This window comes from Sinocyclocheilus anshuiensis, unplaced genomic scaffold, assembly GCF_001515605.1.
Source record: "Sinocyclocheilus anshuiensis isolate Anshui unplaced genomic scaffold, SAMN03320099.WGS_v1.1 scaffold465, whole genome shotgun sequence".
Taxonomy (NCBI): Eukaryota; Metazoa; Chordata; class Actinopteri; order Cypriniformes; family Cyprinidae; genus Sinocyclocheilus; species Sinocyclocheilus anshuiensis.
The window spans coordinates 1,961,661-1,979,955 of NW_015539898.1; the positions used below are offsets into that span (position 1 = coordinate 1,961,661).

An 18,295-nucleotide genomic window follows, 5' to 3' on the forward strand; every position below is an offset into this window, starting at 1 on the left:
AGGGTAAAGGTGATGGATTGGCCAAGCATGGGCATCCTCAAACGGAAGGTGGAGGAGCGCAAGGTCTCTAACATCCACCAGCTCCGTGATGTCGTCATGGAGGAGTGGAAGAGGACTCCAGTGGCAACCTGTGAAGCTCTGGTGAACTCCATGCCCAAGAAGGTTAAGGCAGTCCTGGAAAATAATGGTGGGCGCACAAAATATTGACACTTTGGGCCCAATTTGGACATTTTCACTTAGGGGTGTACTCACTTTTGTGGCCAGCGGTTTAGACATTAATGGCTGTGTGTTGAGTTATTTTGAGGGGACAGCAAATTTACACTGTTATACAAGCTGTACACTCACTACTTTACATTGTAGCAAAGTGTCATTTCTTCAGTGTTGTCACATGAAAAGATATAATATTTACAAAAATGTGATGGGTGTACTCACTTCTGTGAGATACTGTATTACACACACACACACACACACATATATATATATACACAAGTGTTGCTATTGTGAATGAAAACAAACTATCATAAAAATCATTTTAGTATCTGAAATAAAATAAAATTGTAACTAAAATTAAAATTAAAACTAAAAATATAAATATAAACAAATAAAATAATATAAAAGCTGGTTTAAAACATTAATAAATACAATAATAGTATATACAAAATACTAAAATAACACTATATCATTATTTATGCATTAGCATGCTACAGATTCACCTACTGTACGGTTTTCATCATTTTAAATGAAGCTATTCCATTTGTCGTACCTTATCTCGCCTTTCTGAATTTGGGTCATCGATGTTGTGGAAGGCATTTTCATCAATTTCTCCAAGCCATGATTGTTCCCCAATACCAACTAGACAATTAGGATTCCCTTTACAGTTCCGCCTGTGTGAGATGGTGAGATGGTGATGTGATTACAACAACATGCACTAATAAACACATTTTCACAGTTGTTTCATTAAAACTGTTTCTTTAAATCAGAATTACAGTCAATGCACTCAACAGTATGGAAAGAAATAAGCAAACAGCGAGAACAGTAAGCACAGATCATTATCGCCACATTACCTGCACGTCCCTCTTTTGCATGCCAGCACGGCAATCCTATAAGCTAACTCAATATGTTCATGTGTGATGTCTTCTGGTTTGACCATCTCTGCCCACCTCCAAGCATCTTTTTCCAGCTGCAACCGAGGAGCCATTCTGCATAAAACAAAATACACAAATCTTTAGTTACACATAATTCCTGCAAACAAAATCACAACATACACCTGAAAAGGCATATACACAACCCCCAAAAGGAGAAAACACAACAAAAACAGGCTTTTACACAGTTACACAAAGATTACATACTGCACACAACAAAATATAATTTAAAAAGAAACACAAACATCTCACACATAAAATCACATCACACACACTTGACAGATACACACATTTGTGTGATGCACAGGCCTTGCATCACTGCTCCAGCATGCACAAAATGTATGATTTTACCCGACACGTCAAAAAAAACACTTTAATGACAGGTAATTTATATTAACAAGCAAACAACTGGCAAGCACAGGAAATGATATTCAAGAAACACCAGACTCCCAAGTAGCACACACATTTTTGATTATCCCATCAACATAATTCACAATTTACACTGAAACATACCGTCAAAAATAAATGCGGCGGTTTACGGGCTCAACACAGCTGTATTGTTTTATAAATCTATAGTAAACACAGTAATAGTCAATGTTTCATCGAGGCTGCTAAAGCTGCGCAGTTAGCATGCTAGCAGCTAGCTCTCGACTTATTTTCATTACATAAATGCAACTGGCGTGAATTTACCAAGAGATTCTTGACTGTGAAGATGCTTTCATAAATATAGGAATTTTAAATCACACTTTATTGATGGTACGTTTGTATTTAGCGCCCTTGCGTCAGCTTTTATATAAATATTTTTGTCCCTTCGTCAGTTTCAAACTTCTATGAGACGTACGTACTTACGCGTGACGTAATCGCGGCGTCTGACGTCAGTGCGTCAGCGGGCCGCTCAATGTTGCAGTGTTGCCATATGGCAACATACTATTTTCCTTAATTTTCTGGCTACTCGGGAAAAAAAAACAGCACACTGAGTTGTTGAAATGCAAAATAAAGTCTTGAAAAGCACCAGATAATATGCTATTTTTGAGATAGATGACATCTGAATGACCATAAATGGCTCATTTCCATTGACATGGAAGGCATATGCTTAAGTAGACCTACAAAACAAATTGCACTATACTAAACAGGTTTCTGTAAATTTCCTCTTTGTAATAATTTTTTATTTTTGTTTTTTAAATGTATTTTTATTTATTTGTTTTTTTATTTATTATTATTATTGGCATCTTGGAAAAGTTAAATAGATGGCATATAGTTTTAAAGAAATTGTATGTTTATACAAATAATGTATTTCATTCAACAAATTACATTATTTGTATGAATTTGACGAACAGAAATAATAATCAGTCCCTGAACAAAGAGGGGGTCAATATCAATAGTCGCAGTGATCTTGTGTGTCCACCAGCTACTTTAATACAGTGCAGCTCATCCTTATGGACTGAACCAGGTATGTCATTTCTTGCTGTGAGATTCTTCCTTCTGAATTATTATAACTGTGACCTTAGTTGCCTACCATCTGCAGGCAGGCAATTAAGAGAGAGGGAGAGTTTTTTTTACTTACATTTGTTTGGCATTTTGAAGAAAACAAACCATATATTGATAAATTATTTATCATGTTCTCTTCAATTTAATCATGTTTTTTTTTGTATGTTTTATTTTTGTGGGAAAATGTCTGTTTTGTGGGAATTGTGCCCAAATGGATTCCAATGGTAGATCATGAGACACATTCAAACACTTAAAAGAGAAAAGTCCAATGAAACTTATAACAAGAAGCTTTGTTAAAGGCCCCAAAGGTTTAAAAGCTTTTATTGGACTTTAAACTTCACCTTTGATTTTTGAATGGGAACATGTCATAAGGAGGTTTCTGTGTCACAGGAAGGCCATGAATGAATATGGCCTTCCTGTAGAGGCTAGAATGAGGCTAATCACTTTAATCACACTTATTTTAAAATGAGAACAATAATGAAGAATGAATATTTCTGTCCAAAACTTGGACAGTATATACTTATAAAAGTACACATATAATTATAAAACTCCAACAGTTGGCTTTTAGTGCTCTATAAATACTTGTCCAAATGTAATCAGTGTGACAGATGTTTAGCCCCGTCTTCAGCTGTAGATGGTGCTTGGGGCAACTTTGAGGGGGTCCTGCACGGCTCCTCCTTTAGATCCGTGACATTGGACCTGTTGTCATGGAAATAGTTCAGACGCATACATTTGACAAAGAGTCTTCAAAGGCACAAAAGCCAGGATGATGAACAAGGATTAAGCTCGACGCATCTGAGACGCCATAGACAAATATTCCTGCTTCAAAAGCATTAAAAAGCACTTCTTTAGGGGCGTTTCACGGGCTATATGTCGTCTTTATAAATTAAGGGAATGTTTGGTTTTCGCAAGAGTAGACTTTGCACGGTACAAATGCGACAGAACAATTGCATTTAACATCGGAGCTGCAAAGTGCTTTTGCTTGGACACGCGAGATGGCCAGAGTACGATGCATTCAGCACCTGTCAGGATGGTTTGTTCTCTTCAGCTTAATGACACGCCAGAGTCACTCCATTGAGACAGGTAGGGTGATGGGTGTTCAGTTCTCACGATTTATCCCGTTATTACCTCGTTGACTCCGACATTTGTTGCAATCAAGTTTCTTCTCGTACTCTTAATTCATTTGTGTGTATTGGCATAAGAACTAGTTGGAGTTGCAATGGCTTTCACAGACATTTGGCGTGTCCCGTGTGATTTGTCTTACCACAACTGTAATCTAATGAAGTTAATTGAAAGTAGATTCAAAATTATATTTAATCTTTTAGTTTTTAAAAGTTCCTCAGTTCCTAAAATGTTTTCATTTGAGTTTTATTCATTAAAAACGTTTTTTTTTAAATATTTTATTTTAACATATATATAAATATATATATATATATATATATATATATATATATATTGTTGTTGTTATTATCATTAAAGTTTATTTAACCATGTAATACCAAAACCAAAGAGGGGGGGAAAAAACTAAATATACTTTGTATATTAATGTATATTATATTTAAATTGGCTTCTATATCATATCACATGTCTCCGGTTGTCTCCTTCAATTATATATATGCCTAATTCTTTCTGGGCATTTGTATGACAATACAATAGAACATATGTAAAAAATATAAGACCAAACATTTACCTCAACAATGTTTGTAGTATACTTATTTCATATATAAACTGCACTTATTTTATATATATACACATATAGATTTACATATAGTTATCCTTTGACATGAAAATCATTTATTGTTTTTCATTATGAGACAATACATCTGGCTAAGGATGATTCATTTGATCTGACATTAAAAACTGATATAGTGCCTCCTCATCTGCTCCTGTGAAAAGCCCCTGGCATCTGTGTCATTACCCACAGAGTTGGCACACTCTCTGCTGTTTCTCTAGAGTTGAAATAAAAGTGGGAACCCGGGTGTGATTGGAGCTCTGAACGCTTTGGTCTGGCCAATTAAAACATTTATAGGGAACTTACTATTCTGCTGCTGTTCATTTTTGTAGAAACTCAGTTGAGGACACATGGTTACGGAATATTTTGAGGTATTGGTCCTTTTTCACCAATAGAAGGTTTCTCTGGACATTCCTGGCAGTGAGACATCATGGATCTACAGGTTGCCCTTGGTAACAAAGCTAATAAACCAAGGAGAGGTTGTAAATCTTCCTATTATTTGGTTCGTACCCCAGATGGGGGGATGCAAAGCCCGTTCTTGCTTGTGGTCTTTCTAGATTAGAACAGGATTTATTCTGTTTTCCTTCCATCCCTGTGTTCTTTATTTCAATGTAGATGAGTTTGTTTATTCATCGGAGCAGATTTGGAAAAATGTAGCATTCCATCACTTGCTCACCAATGGATCCTCTGCAGTGAATGGGTGCCGTCAGAATGAGAGTCCAAACAGCTGATAAAAACATCACAATAATCCACAAGTAATCCACACCACTCCAGTCTATCAATGAACATCAATTAAGGTGGTAAAATAGTCAATAATCCAAAATAACGCTTCCTCCAGTGAAAAAAATCCATCCCCTGTTGTCGTCTCACATCAAAATCCACCGACATATTTATTTAGAGCTGTTTTGGTTTTAACTTGTAAATGGTGCTTGATCTGTCCATATTTCTCTCCTGATTCAGATGAGATGACTTTATCACTGGAGAAAACAATATTATAGACAGAGCACTTTTATATTATCCTGAAGCAATGGTTTGAATTTAAAAACGTCTTGAATTTATTTCTTACAAAAAAACAGCTTTTCGCTTTACAAGACGTTAATTGATGTACTGGAGTGGTGTGGATTACTTGAGGATTATTGTAGTGTTTTTATCAGCTGTTTGGACTCTCATTCTGACGGCACCCATTCACTGCAGAGGATCTATTGGTGAGCAAATGATGTAATGCTACATTTCTCCAAATCTGTTCTGATGAAGGAACAACCTTTTTTTTCAGCAGATTTAAATTTTTGGGTGATCTACTTTTAACTGAAACAAAAGTTGGTTGGGAATCTCAACTTCTTGAGAAAATTATCTTGAATCTCACGGTTATCTCAATATTCTCAACAGTGAATGTTGTGGACTTCTGTGGACAGACAATACAGGGGGACGGCATGATCGTTAAGTCCCACCAGGAGTCCCGGAAGTACTACTTTGTCTCCATGGGAACGGATTGCCACCTCACCATGCAGTCCGCCACCCCCCGGGACAAGGTGCAGTTCTACTTCCGCTTCTTTCTGGTCTACAGCCTGCTAAGAGTGTCCCCGCACAGCCCCGCACCCCTCTTCCAAGAATCACCCAGAGGGTCCTCATCATCCGGCCCAACGCGTCCTAACCTGAGCTTGGAGCCAACCACTGAGGAGGGGCCTGGAGACCCCTGCCACGCTGGCTCGTACGTCCAGTTCTATGATGGGAGGGATAAGTCCGCACCCCCTATTGGCCAGCCACTCTGTGGGAAGAGTCCTCCTCGACCAGTGTTGTCAACGGGCAACTTTCTAACTCTGCGTCTTGTGACACGAGGAACTCAGCCAAGGGTGGACTTTGTTGGAGACTTCACTTCATTTAGGCTAGGTTCGAATGTGTTTATATCTTCCTCTCTGAAGCATAATAGAATACCAACAATCTGCTCATATTGTTTGTCTCTCCAGGTTTTAACCAATCAGAGTGCCAAGGAGAGCCTTACTTCAACTGTCGCAATGGGAAGTGTATTCCCATGAGTCTGGTTTGTGCGGATGATAAAGGCATCGACAACTGTGGCGATGGCAGTGACTTAATCGATTACCCTGGTTGCAATGGTCAGTAAAGAGTTTATTTTGAGAAGGCTTTTCCATCTGGGATTTGTTCCTGATAGATCTTGCTCTTGTTTTTGTGGGTTTCAGGTCCTCTATCTACCCCCAAGCCCCCACAGCATCATGTTACCCAACCAGCACAGATGCTGAACGTTCCCACTCGGACAGTGTCCACTTTAAAGAACTGCGCCACTTCAAATGCCATTCCTGATCCAAATTCTGTGACCGGTTTGTTCTTCTCTAGTAGTTATTAAATGCAATAAAAAATATGCAACCAAAGAGAAGCAGAACAAAAATTCTGCCACTCTCTTAAAAATAACAGTTCTTTATTGACATCTATGTTTCTATGAAGAACCTTTTACATCTATGGAAACTTTCCATTGAACAAAATGTTCTTTATAGTGGAAAAAGGTTCTTTAGATTATTCAAATGTTCTTCATACTAAGGAAAAAAAATATTTTAAGGTTCTTTTTACTTTGAAGAACATTTTAAAAATCTAAAGAACCTTTTCCCACTTTAGTGGGAAAGTGCATTTAGGCATTATGGTAAATTCGAAAAGTTATAGAATTTTGTGACAGCATTTTTTTATTTCTGAATAATCTTTTCCTTTAAGATAAGTCAGTAGGTTCTTTCCTGTATTGTAACATTTTGTTAAACTTCAAAAACATGTTTTACAGGCTTCTCAGAATTCTGTATGGTTACTTGCAGAAGACCAAATTAACAAAACCAAGCACGTTACTGTCCAAGCATTCAGTAAATCAGTTTTACATGGTTATGGGTTTGAAGTCACTAAAGCGGGAGTACAATCCACCATACTGTTTTTAAGTGCATATTTAGACCTTAAAAATTATTTATTTTATTTTATTTTTTATTTTATTTTTTTATTATTTTATTTTATTTTATTCTATTTTTTTATGATTTAGATAGATAGATGAAGAACCTGGAGTGGAAGAAGAGTTCAAATGCACAAAAACCTAAATATAATGATGACTACTCAGAATGGCAGCTCTTTTTGAGTGTCCATAAATTTGGTTTAATTGCTGTATAATGGTGAACTCTGAAAGGCTAAGAACACAAAGCTGATTGAGGAGGACATAAATGTTCATTGCAAACAGTGAGCTGTAAATCAGCTGCTCGTTGAAACTTCTCAACTTCTCCAAATTTGATCTAAATTGCTTTTAAAAATCCACAGGTGTTCGAACAAAGGCAGGGACAGATTTCACAAAGAAAGCTTTAGTTAACCTGACAGTATAAGGAGTATCATATCATATTTTACTGTATAAAATTATGTAATGAAACACAGTTGCCAAATGAAACAATAAGCCACATTTTCATTAATAAAATATAAATATTATATGAAAAACCTAAATGAAAATTAGAAATGTTGCTATGGCAACTAGGCTAAATGAAATAAAATAAGGTAAAATTGAAGTAATGGGGTAAACTAGCTACTAAAACTTAAATATAAATTAAAAGGTTAACAGAAGTATTTACAATAATGTAAATAAAATAAAAAAAATCACAATTATCACAATTAACTTACTCACAATTAACTTAACAATTATCACAATTTACTTAATGTATATAGTTCATTAGATATGGCCTACTTGGTATGATTAGATGAACCTTAAAATGCAGATAAAGATTAATTAATTACCAAACTAACTTACTAGTAATATAAAGCTAGGATAATAAACTATATATTATTCCTTGGTTATTTATTCAGATACCTATTATTTAACAAATGTATATATTTATTAAACAATGTGTCTTTTATAATATTGCTATTGCTGCTGACTTAATCATGCTAAAGATACTATAATACACACTCTGTCATGGCTTATTGCATTTAAAAGTCTTAAAAGACACATGAATACCAGATTTGTGTTTGTTTAATAATTTATTCCATAAATGTCATTATTACTGAATATATTTAAATTTCACTGGGAATTGTAGGTCCTAGTCCTTTAATGAAATCCTTTCTTCTCTAGATTCCCAGTCTTCCATTTCTCTGCTGGCGCTGTATGTGGTTCTGGGTGTGACTGTAGTAGGGGTTCTCATGTGCTGGTGCTGTTGGGCCCCTGGCTGGTTCCTGTGGCGCGTGAGTGTGTTTCGCTTCTTGCCCTGCTGCAACTCCTGCTGCGCGTCCTGCCAGCTGTGCGGACGGAGCTGCTCGCAAAACAAGGAGCACCGACTGGCAAAGGTTACACCGGAAGGAGCCGCAACACCTGTGTCGTCTATCACCACGGTGGCTGTGTAAATACCCTCCTCTGATCTCTCCCAGATCCTTAAAAGACTCAGAATGCAGATGCTGAGGACAGTATGCTAGGAAGTGGTATAGTAGCTGAAGTGTTCCTTTTTCATTTTTTACAATGAAAAAGGAGCAAGAATTGCTGGGCAGTGGAGTGTTTTTCACTGATATTTTTTTGTTTTCAAAAATTATAGAATATAATTCAACAAAATCTGCTATTTTTATTTTTTAAACTGAATTTGTTATATGCATTTCATAGATACTGGATCTGGGGAAACAACATGAGCTGAGATTTCTAGATTCTAGTTGGTTTCGCAAAGTGAAAACTTCAAGAATTCCACTCTATATTACCTCAGTGGGATAGTCCAGCTACAAAGGACTGGGGAAAAAAATGTGTTATTATTAAAAGTTTCCATTAAAATGCTCATAAAGCTACCAAAACTATTGGATCACATTTTAAAAACCGAGTAGATTCAAGGTTATGCCAAAAAAAGTGGTAATACTCTGTAAGCTTTGTTCTGAAAAGTGTTTCCTTAAAAAACAAATCTTGCGTTTTCATTGACATAAAAGCTCAGAAACCTAAATTATTGATAACACTGTTTAAGAAAATGTGATGTGCAAAATAACTACTGTAATTTACATTAAAGAAAAACTTAAAATCATGCCTATTTTTTTTAGGTAGAGATAGTAAATATGATTAGAGGAACTACAAAGTGGACGTTTGTTTATTAATCTGATGCAACAAATGATTTAAAGGAATAGTTCACCCAAAAAAGAAAATTTACTGAAAATGTACTCATCCTTAGCCATCCAAGATGTAGATAAGTTTGTTTCTTCATTAGAACAGATTTCCATCACTTGCTCACCAGTGGATCCTCTGCAGTGAATGGGTGCCGTCAGAATGAGAGTCCAAACAGCTGATAAAAACATCACAATAACCTACAAGTTATCCACACGACTCCAGTCCATCAGTTAACATCTTGTGAAGCGAAAAGCTGCATGTTTGTAAGAAACTAATACATCATTAAAAGGTTTTTAACTTCAAACCGTAGCTTCTGGCCAAAATACCAGTCCATAATTCATAATAACCCTTTCTTCAGTGCTTCCTCAAAATCTGTTCCAATGAAGAAACAAACTCATTTGAGTACATTTTCATTTTTGGGTGAACTATTCCAGTATTTTTATTTTTTTTGTCTTACGCATTTGTCCACTGCAATAGAACATAGTATGACACGTATCTTTTGTCAGGCATTTTGAATTTGTGTTGATATAAAGATATAAACAGTCATATAGAATTATGAGAAAGTGTCAAAGGTCATCATCACCCATGGATTCAACATTTCACTCTGAATATTTAAAAAGAGCTTTAAATATTTGTCATCATGCACCAAACAGGGTTTAACAATTTCCAAATTAAAACAAATATTTTGTAAATTAGAAGCATTTGTAACTGTGGATTATTTCATACATATTAAAATGCATTGTTCAGATATTTCAATTCAATTTACAAGTTGTAAGTTTCTTATTGTCACCAGGATTAAAGGCTTGATAGACAGTATAGATACCAGTAAAACTGTAAATAGACAAATTCAGTCATTAAAAAACAATTTTAATGTGATTAATGTTTCAGATTCTCCTTGTGACTGTTTACAAAAGAGAGCGAAAGTCTGGCAAGCGCTTCCATTTCAGACAGCGTCTGTTGCTTTTGTCACTCCTAGCAACCTTTCAGAGCAGATCCTCTTTGCTCAAAGAAGAATTTCCTTTTCTCTGTTTGACCGATTTATATAATCACCAAACCCCCTGTTCAAACAGGCCCTAGATGTTAAATATCTGACATTAAGGTGACCTCTGTTTTTTTCTCTGAACCCAGGCAGTAGATCCTTTTCAGGCGTTGAAGGCCACAGCGATGGGTGTGGATTGTTGTTACACTGACCCCATTATTCCATCCGTAAACGCTTTAAATTAACAGCACTGCATTGTTCCTGTGGTATCTCTCTGACACAAGCGGTTGCAAACGTCATCGGTGACCCGCTCACACAACATGCCTAAATTGTTTGGTCTTCAATGTGTCAGTAAAATTAATGAGGGGACGTGTAAATATCACCTAAAACAGACAGAATTCTATAAGGGCTAATAATATACATTTTCCATCTGCCTAACAATGATGTTGGCCAATATTTGCTGGGGTTTATTGATGACATTGTTTTTTTCCTCAAAAAAGGACAAAGGCATCTCTTGCTGACATCAGAGGAGACTTTTTTTTTTTTTTTTACTTTTCTGTACACGTCTTATATAGGTTTTATATTGGAGAGTCTGGGAAAATTAAGCCTGATCATAACACTTTGATTTTTTTTGCAACAAAAGTTTTTTTGTCCACTATTTTTCTTCCCCTGAAGCCTTTGAATCCAAACATTGTATTTTTTTCAGAACTGCATAACATAATGTCTCTGTATGCATTTTGCTTAACCCAGCAATTTTCCATCCAGTCATTATGTATAGTTTAAAAGGTGACATTTAATCATAGTGTGATTCATTATCTACCTTTAAAGACTGTTGTACTTCTTGTTTTAGTTAACAAAAGCTGATACATCAAGTGAAAGTGATTCTATAAACTTCCCTGTTAAATATCTTCATCAACCATGTGAATGATGTTTCTGGAGGTTGACTTTTACTTTGAGTTTTCTTACTCGTGTGGTCAGTTTTTCAGTTTTGATCTCATTCTGAAATAGATACACGGTAATTGGTCAGACATATTTTTATATAGCACAGAATTCTTGACCGAAATGTCAAATTGAACTGACATTTTGCCCATTTTAAGGTAAGTTTCATTACCTACTTCCCTCTCAGACACTTTCAGAGTAGTCTATTCTAATCTAAAGTTTGTTCACAGTGCCTACAGACATAGTGAAATGGCCCTGTTCATCTTCATAATCTTTCATCTTTTACTGGAGGTTAAATTGCAAGGTAAGTGATCTCTCATGCTTTATAATGATAACAATACAGTGATTTCCATTCATCTTCACCCTTGAACATTGCAGTTTTTTTTATTATGAAGTATACAAATTTTAGAGCTCTAGACCTATGGCAAGCCATTTTATTCACAGGATATGAATTCTTGATATCAACAATTCAATTTTCACTAGTTAAAATGCTAATTCTTGATATCAGGAATTGGATTTTTACTAGTAACAATGGCTATTTTTGATATCGGGAATTACATTTCCACTAGTAAAAATGTTAATTCTTGATATCAAGAATAATATTTTTTACTAGTTGAAATGAAATTCCTGATAACAAGAATTCGATTTCTGCGAGTGATGATGTCATTTTTGATATCAAGAATGAACATTTTTACTAGTGGAAATGTAATTCCATACTATGCATGCCTTAGGAGAAAATCCAACATCTCCTCATTCCGACAGAGTCTCAGTAAGGGTCAGAGCTGTTTAATCACAAACTACTTTTAATGGACAGATAAAGTGGTTTATTCTTTTCAAAGCAGATGTTTTTTTGTTTCTTGTAAGGTTTGGCCGCCATGTCATCTTTGCCACCAATCACAGAGGGCAGTCCAACTACAATGATTCCCAATGGAACCTTTCAAGGTTGGAATTATGGAATTTCCAGATTTTCTAATTTAAATGACTTGGATTAATTAATATTGTCGTCACATAAGAAAATACTAGGAACCATTTCAGTTGCTAAAAGTTCAACCCAGTCTCATGGCAAATACGTACCTGGGGGCACATTTTTGCAAGACGCGAAATACGTACCAATAAGTACATATCACTGCAGTTTCCAAAAAAATGAACACTAGAGGCAGTAAAACTCCCGACACCTTTTAAATTATTTTCACACAGAGTTTCGATTAATAAAGCGTAATTTTCGCACAATTACTTGAAGAGTATTATGTTGTGACTTCAAAACATTTTTAATATGCTGGGAGATTTGAAAACTGATGCTTTTGATTGTTAGCACCTCACATATCCAGCTTCATATCAATGGGTTTTCATAGATGGTAAGTTTGTTCGGTAGCTCACGGAGTACGGAGACGTACTTGAGAGGTGAGGAGCTCCGGTTCGAATCCAGTGTAACTACGGTTCTACAAAACAGTTCAAATCTGTATATAAGAAAGTTAAAATGGCACGGTTGCATCAAAAAATGTGTTTTTATATCAGTTTTGCATTTGTTAACACTATCGGGGCGGTTTAGGGTTGGGTTTGGTGTAGGGCATATTTCCAACACGACAGAGCATTAACTTTTAGCGACAGTCCCCGGATATTTGAATTCTGAATCGCCGCAATACGTACCTGAAGAAACGTAATAAAAACACAGCAATACGTACCTATATCATCGTAATAAAAACGTGCTAGGGTTATTGAACGTATTGAACCCGTGTTTTAGCGCCACTCAGTGGACATTTCTCTTTGAAACTGCGGCGAAACGTGCAGTAAGGTACGTAAAAACGGTGTTGCAGAAATGTACGCAGAGGTACATATTTTTATGAGACTGGGTTGTAAAAGTTATAGTTTTCTTGCCCTGATGTATTTCCATTTGAAACTATGGGAGGTTATATGGGAGGTTGTCGCCACCCATTTTTAATCAGCCAATAGGATTTAGGTTATGTCATAGGCATGAGCTTTGAATTTGCATTGAACAAAAAATTTTTATACACCCTTAAGAGTCATCAAGACGGAAGAAAAAGTCTAAATTTGTTTGAATATATCTGCTAAAATATAATTATGAGAGTTTTACATTGATAGCCTCAAATCTACATAGACTAATAGCTAAAAGAATCCATGAAATACGTTTTTTAATGCTTTGTAAGGCCAATTTGAGTTTTTCTTATTCTAGCACTCTCTAGTCTAATATGATCATTGCAATTTCATAGTCTTTTAAATATTAATTTCAGCGAATTTGTCAACAACGAACACAACAACATGTGAGTTGCCTTGATTGATTGTTATTACTTAAAGGGGTCATAGGATGCTACATGCACATTTACAAGTTGTTTGAACTAAAATGTGTGTTGGCACCTTGTATTATTACATCTGTATTATAATCGCCCTTTTAAAAATAATTTAGTCATTAATAATTTGTTTAACATGTAGTGTAACTCTTGTTCTGTGGGTTCAATAGTTTTGGCTGTAACATCCAGTACTGAGTCTGAAATCATAACAGATCTGATAACCAGTAAGTGCTTCTTTTCTTCTCATAATTTTCCTCTACTCATCGAAGATTTTGATCGTTGGCTTGAAATCTTCTCATCTCAGTTTGTTTTGTTACAACAGATATGTCAAGTCTAAGTACCCATGACAGCCATAGTTTAACAGATCCTGCAAATGGTGAGTCCTCGTGACGTCTCCTCTGATTTGAAACATTACTGAAGCTAAAACACATCTGATTGATTTGATTTGATTTGATTTTCATTTGATTTATTTACAAATCCTCAGCATCCTTGGAATCGACTACACTTACTGTTAATACAGAACGTGCATCAGGTAAATATTATAAAATGTATATTTCTATATATAGGGTCTTTAAATATTAATTGAACTTTCAATTCACATATGAGCTTAATAAGTTGATCAACTTCGTCTGTAAATCAGCCAAAACAAGATTAATAAACATGCTGAATATAATACAGATATGCTAATGGTCAGTTTCTTCTTTACAATTTTGCCCTTGATGACTAAAGGCCCTGAAATCAGAAAGTACTCAAATACAAGTAAGAAACTTAACTCAGAGGATGAGTTATTCAATGCAGCACATTCATTAGAAACTCAAAGGCACTGAAAATTGATGCAACAGTGCATTTCTTGTAAATTTTTTATATCTTTGTCTCACACAGAAATGTTTTTCTTTATTGCTGTGGTTGCATCTGGTGGAGGAATTGTACTGACTGGACTCGTGGGCATCTGTTTGTACAGATATACACGTAAGTGTAAAAAAACGGAAAACAACAACTATGTCTTCCATATGGCTTATAGTTTTAACATCCTAATTGAAAAGTTAAATGTTCAGCTTGACAGTTTGATGTTTCTTTCGTCGCAGGAAAGTCAAAGGCAGAAAGGTGAGGAAGTATCGGAGTATATTTTGAGTACATATATGAAATCATTAATGGAATAGTTCACCTAAAATTTTTCTTACTTCATCAGAACAGATTTAGAAAAATGTAGCATTCCATCACTTGCTCACCAATGGATCCTCTGCAGTGAATGGGTGCCGTCAGAATGAGAGTCCAAACAGCTGATAAAAACAGCACAATAATCCACAAGTAATCCACACAACTCCAATCCATCAATTAACATCTTGTGAAGTTAAAACCGTGTATTTGTAAGAAACAAATCCCTCATTAAGGTGATTTAAATTTAAACCATTGCTTCTGGCCAAAATATGAGACTATAATCCATAATAATAATCCATAACGCTTCCTCCAGTGAAAAAGTCCATCCGCTGTTGTCCTCTCAAATCAAAATCCACCCACATATATGCTTAGAACTGCTTTGGACTGTTTTTGCTTGTAAACAATGTTTGATTTGTGCATATTTCATATAATTTCATGATTCGGACTAGATGACGTTGTCAATGCAGAAAGCAATATCATAGGGGACACATACTGTATTTTAGCCAGAAGCAATGGTTTGAAGTTAAAAACATCTTAATTATGGATTTGTTTATTACAAACACATCTTTTCACTTCACAACATGAAGTGAAGACTTAACAAGATGTTAATTGATGGACTGGAGTGGTGTGGATTACTTGTGGATTATTGTGATGTTTATCAGCTGTTTGGACTCTCATTTTGACGGCACCCATTCACTGCAGAAGATCCATTGGTGAGCAAGTGATGCAATGCTAAATGTCCCCAAATCTGTTCCAGATTGAATGCACTGAGCGTGAGTTAATTGTCAGCAAATGTTAATTTTTGGGTGAACTACTCCTTTAAAATGAAATGATAAAGAATGAAAATATGCACAAATTATATTTGTGAAATCAACTAGGATTTGGATTGAATTCAGCAGCAAAAAACAGAAACAGGGTAAGTTTTTACCAAAATGTAAGCCATTTCTTACTCAAAACATAAATAGAGGCCAAGGTTTGCTGAAATGTCAGTCTGTATTGTAGGACTTTCTTTACCAACGGCCAGTTCAGACTCAGTAAGTATTATCAGTTTACATTTGTTAGAATGGCTAATTGGATCTTTTTAATATTTCACACTGTTTAATATATCACTCTTTGTTATTTAGTCTGGAGAGGAAGATACAGTGCTTTACTCAACCATCAACTTCATACAACCCCCCTCTCAACCACCAGGTAAAGAGTAAAACGAGTCCCCTTTATGTTATGTTACCTTCATTTTGTCAGTTCTCTCAAAAAGTTAAACTGATAAAACTATATCTACATCATATCTTATAGTCTAAAGTCTATCAGTCTATCATGGTCAGTTTTTGACATCTGATGTGTCATGTTATGCAGGAAACAATGACGAATCAATGCAAAATGAGGTGAGTAAATCAGCTGGTCACACATGCACATGCAGTTATTTATCTTCATTTTAAGATTTAGATTTAATTTTCCTCCAGGTTGAACTGAATCATTTGTATTACACCGTCCTCACCAAACCGGCCATCTCCAGTGACAGCAGGAGTGTTTACAGTCAGCTGAAGGTCCACTGAAAGAATACAACTCTGCCTGCTACTTTTTTAATGCAGGCCAGAATGGATGAATCTTAATTTTAAACAGGCTTTAATCCTCCATAGCAAATGCCTTTTATTGTAAAAGCTAAACTTCTGCTTTCTAATTTCAGTGTCTTAACACCTTTCAAAACTGTGTCATAAACTTCTGTCTGATTTCGGTTTACTTGTATTTTCTGTAGATTCACATGAACAGAATAACCACATCAGAAGGCACACAGCATGAATATGCATACTTTTAAGCAATAATAATTACATAACAATTGTTATACCGTGTTATTGTGAATGGCAGTTGTATAGACGAACACAAGGACAGTCATATATTGAAGACTGGAGTAATGGCTGCTGAAAATCCCACTTTGCCAACACAGGAATAAAATATATTCAAATAGAAAACTGTTATTTTAAATTGGTATAATATATTCACAATGTTACCGTTTTTACTGTATTTGTGATCAAATAAATGCAGCCTCAGTGAGCAAGAGAGACTTCTTTCGAAAACATTTTAAAAATCTTACCAAGCCCAATCTTTTGAATGGTGTACATTAAGAAGTTTAATGAAAACCAGACACGGAGAAACGGAGAAACCTGCAGCAATTCAGGTATCAAAAGACTGCAATACAGGTATCCAATTACTGTGTACAGTATGAGTCAGATGAGTCTGCTGTCTAAAACATGGATTCACAGTCATATATTCAACATGATGGCAGTCTTCTCATTAACACAAGTTTTACCACTTATGCATTATGGTACATTGAGTTATAGCCGATATAGGTTATGTAATGGGTCCTTTAAAATCGGAATCAATTAAAAGCTTTACAGGTATATGAAAAAAGTCTTATGGGCTCACAATAACAAATGGCTACATTTTGCCTTTTTAGTTAAAATGTTCTGTTGTGGTGTTCTAATTTTTATTTAATTAAAAAAAATGCTCAACAGTTTTAAATCACTGTTTTCAAGTTTTTAAATAAATGACTGAAAACAGATCTTAAATAGTTCAAGTTATTATTAAACAGCAGATGTCTGGAGTTCCATCTCTGCTCAACCACAATGGTGTGCTGTGGCTTTGAAAGACATTATCACTTCAGACAAACACAAACTAATGTCTGTGTCATATGTTTCATTTTATAGAGACAAATCGTGGCATTTGTTTTACAGGTTTCCTTTCATTATTTCCTACTTCCTCATATATGTATTGTTGTGGTGTGTCTGTATGTCAGTTCATCACTCTTTCATGTGACACTGACATGGTGCTGCTCATCCTCCTCATCTTTACACTCTTTCTGGAGGTTCAACCTCAACTTAATTTTGTTTTAAATAAAATGCTATATTTCATATTAAGTGGCTGTTCTCCTCTGCTCTAGGATAGTACGCACATTTTTGTCTTCAATATTTTTGTCACAGGTGCTGATTTTAGGTACTACCAATTAGGGCTGGACGATATGGCCAAAATTGATATCACGATATATTTCTTAATTTCGGTCGATACGATATAATTCCGATATCGATATGAACACTATTTATCTGAAATAGATATGGTAACACTTTATAATAAGTATACACTAATTAAGTACTAACAAATCATTTGTAAACTATTAGTTTATAGTTAGTTAAGAGTTTATAAACTGTAGTTAATACATTAATAGACTTTATACAAATAGTGAGTTCTTCATTCATTATCACCGTAATTAACCAAATTATTATTGTTTAATTAGCTTATATGTAAACTAATGAACTGTTCTCACTTCAGATTAGGTCATGGAAAATAGGAAACTGTCATTAAATAAGTGCTTTAAACTAACCTTTACTTTTACACACACACACACACACACACACACACACACACACACACACACACATATATATATATATCTGGTGTGTG

At 35.2% G+C, this 18,295-nt stretch overlaps 2 protein-coding genes across 5 annotated transcripts in view; one reads left to right on the forward strand and one right to left on the reverse strand.

Annotated features, from left to right (window-relative positions):
* Nucleotides 1-2,054, reverse strand: part of LOC107685991 (ubiquitin carboxyl-terminal hydrolase 48-like) — a 14,090-nt gene extending 12,036 nt beyond the window's left edge. The window contains exons 1-4 of one of the 4 annotated variants that reach the window (XM_016482776.1): nucleotides 1,833-1,996; nucleotides 1,656-1,712; nucleotides 1,065-1,199; nucleotides 764-884 (exon numbers count right to left, since the gene is read on the reverse strand). In XM_016482776.1, the coding sequence (XP_016338262.1) occupies nucleotides 764-884; nucleotides 1,065-1,198 (255 nt within the window). In that variant the 5' untranslated portion in view covers nucleotide 1,199; nucleotides 1,656-1,712; nucleotides 1,833-1,996. Of the gene's footprint in view, nucleotides 1-763; nucleotides 885-1,064; nucleotides 1,200-1,655; nucleotides 1,713-1,832 lie in introns of all 4 variants that reach the window. The other 3 variants (XM_016482778.1, XM_016482779.1, XM_016482777.1) reach the window with 3 other exon arrangements.
* Nucleotides 2,055-3,404: 1,350 nt separating this feature from the next.
* ldlrad2 (low density lipoprotein receptor class A domain containing 2) lies at nucleotides 3,405-8,998 on the forward strand. Its single transcript, XM_016482806.1, has 5 exons — nucleotides 3,405-3,713; nucleotides 5,749-6,249; nucleotides 6,327-6,473; nucleotides 6,558-6,695; nucleotides 8,459-8,998. The coding sequence occupies exons 1-5, from the start codon at nucleotides 3,626-3,628 to the stop codon at nucleotides 8,725-8,727; spliced, it is 1,143 nt and encodes a 380-aa protein (XP_016338292.1). The 5' UTR covers nucleotides 3,405-3,625; the 3' UTR covers nucleotides 8,728-8,998.
* The last annotated feature ends 9,297 nt before the right edge of the window (nucleotides 8,999-18,295 follow it).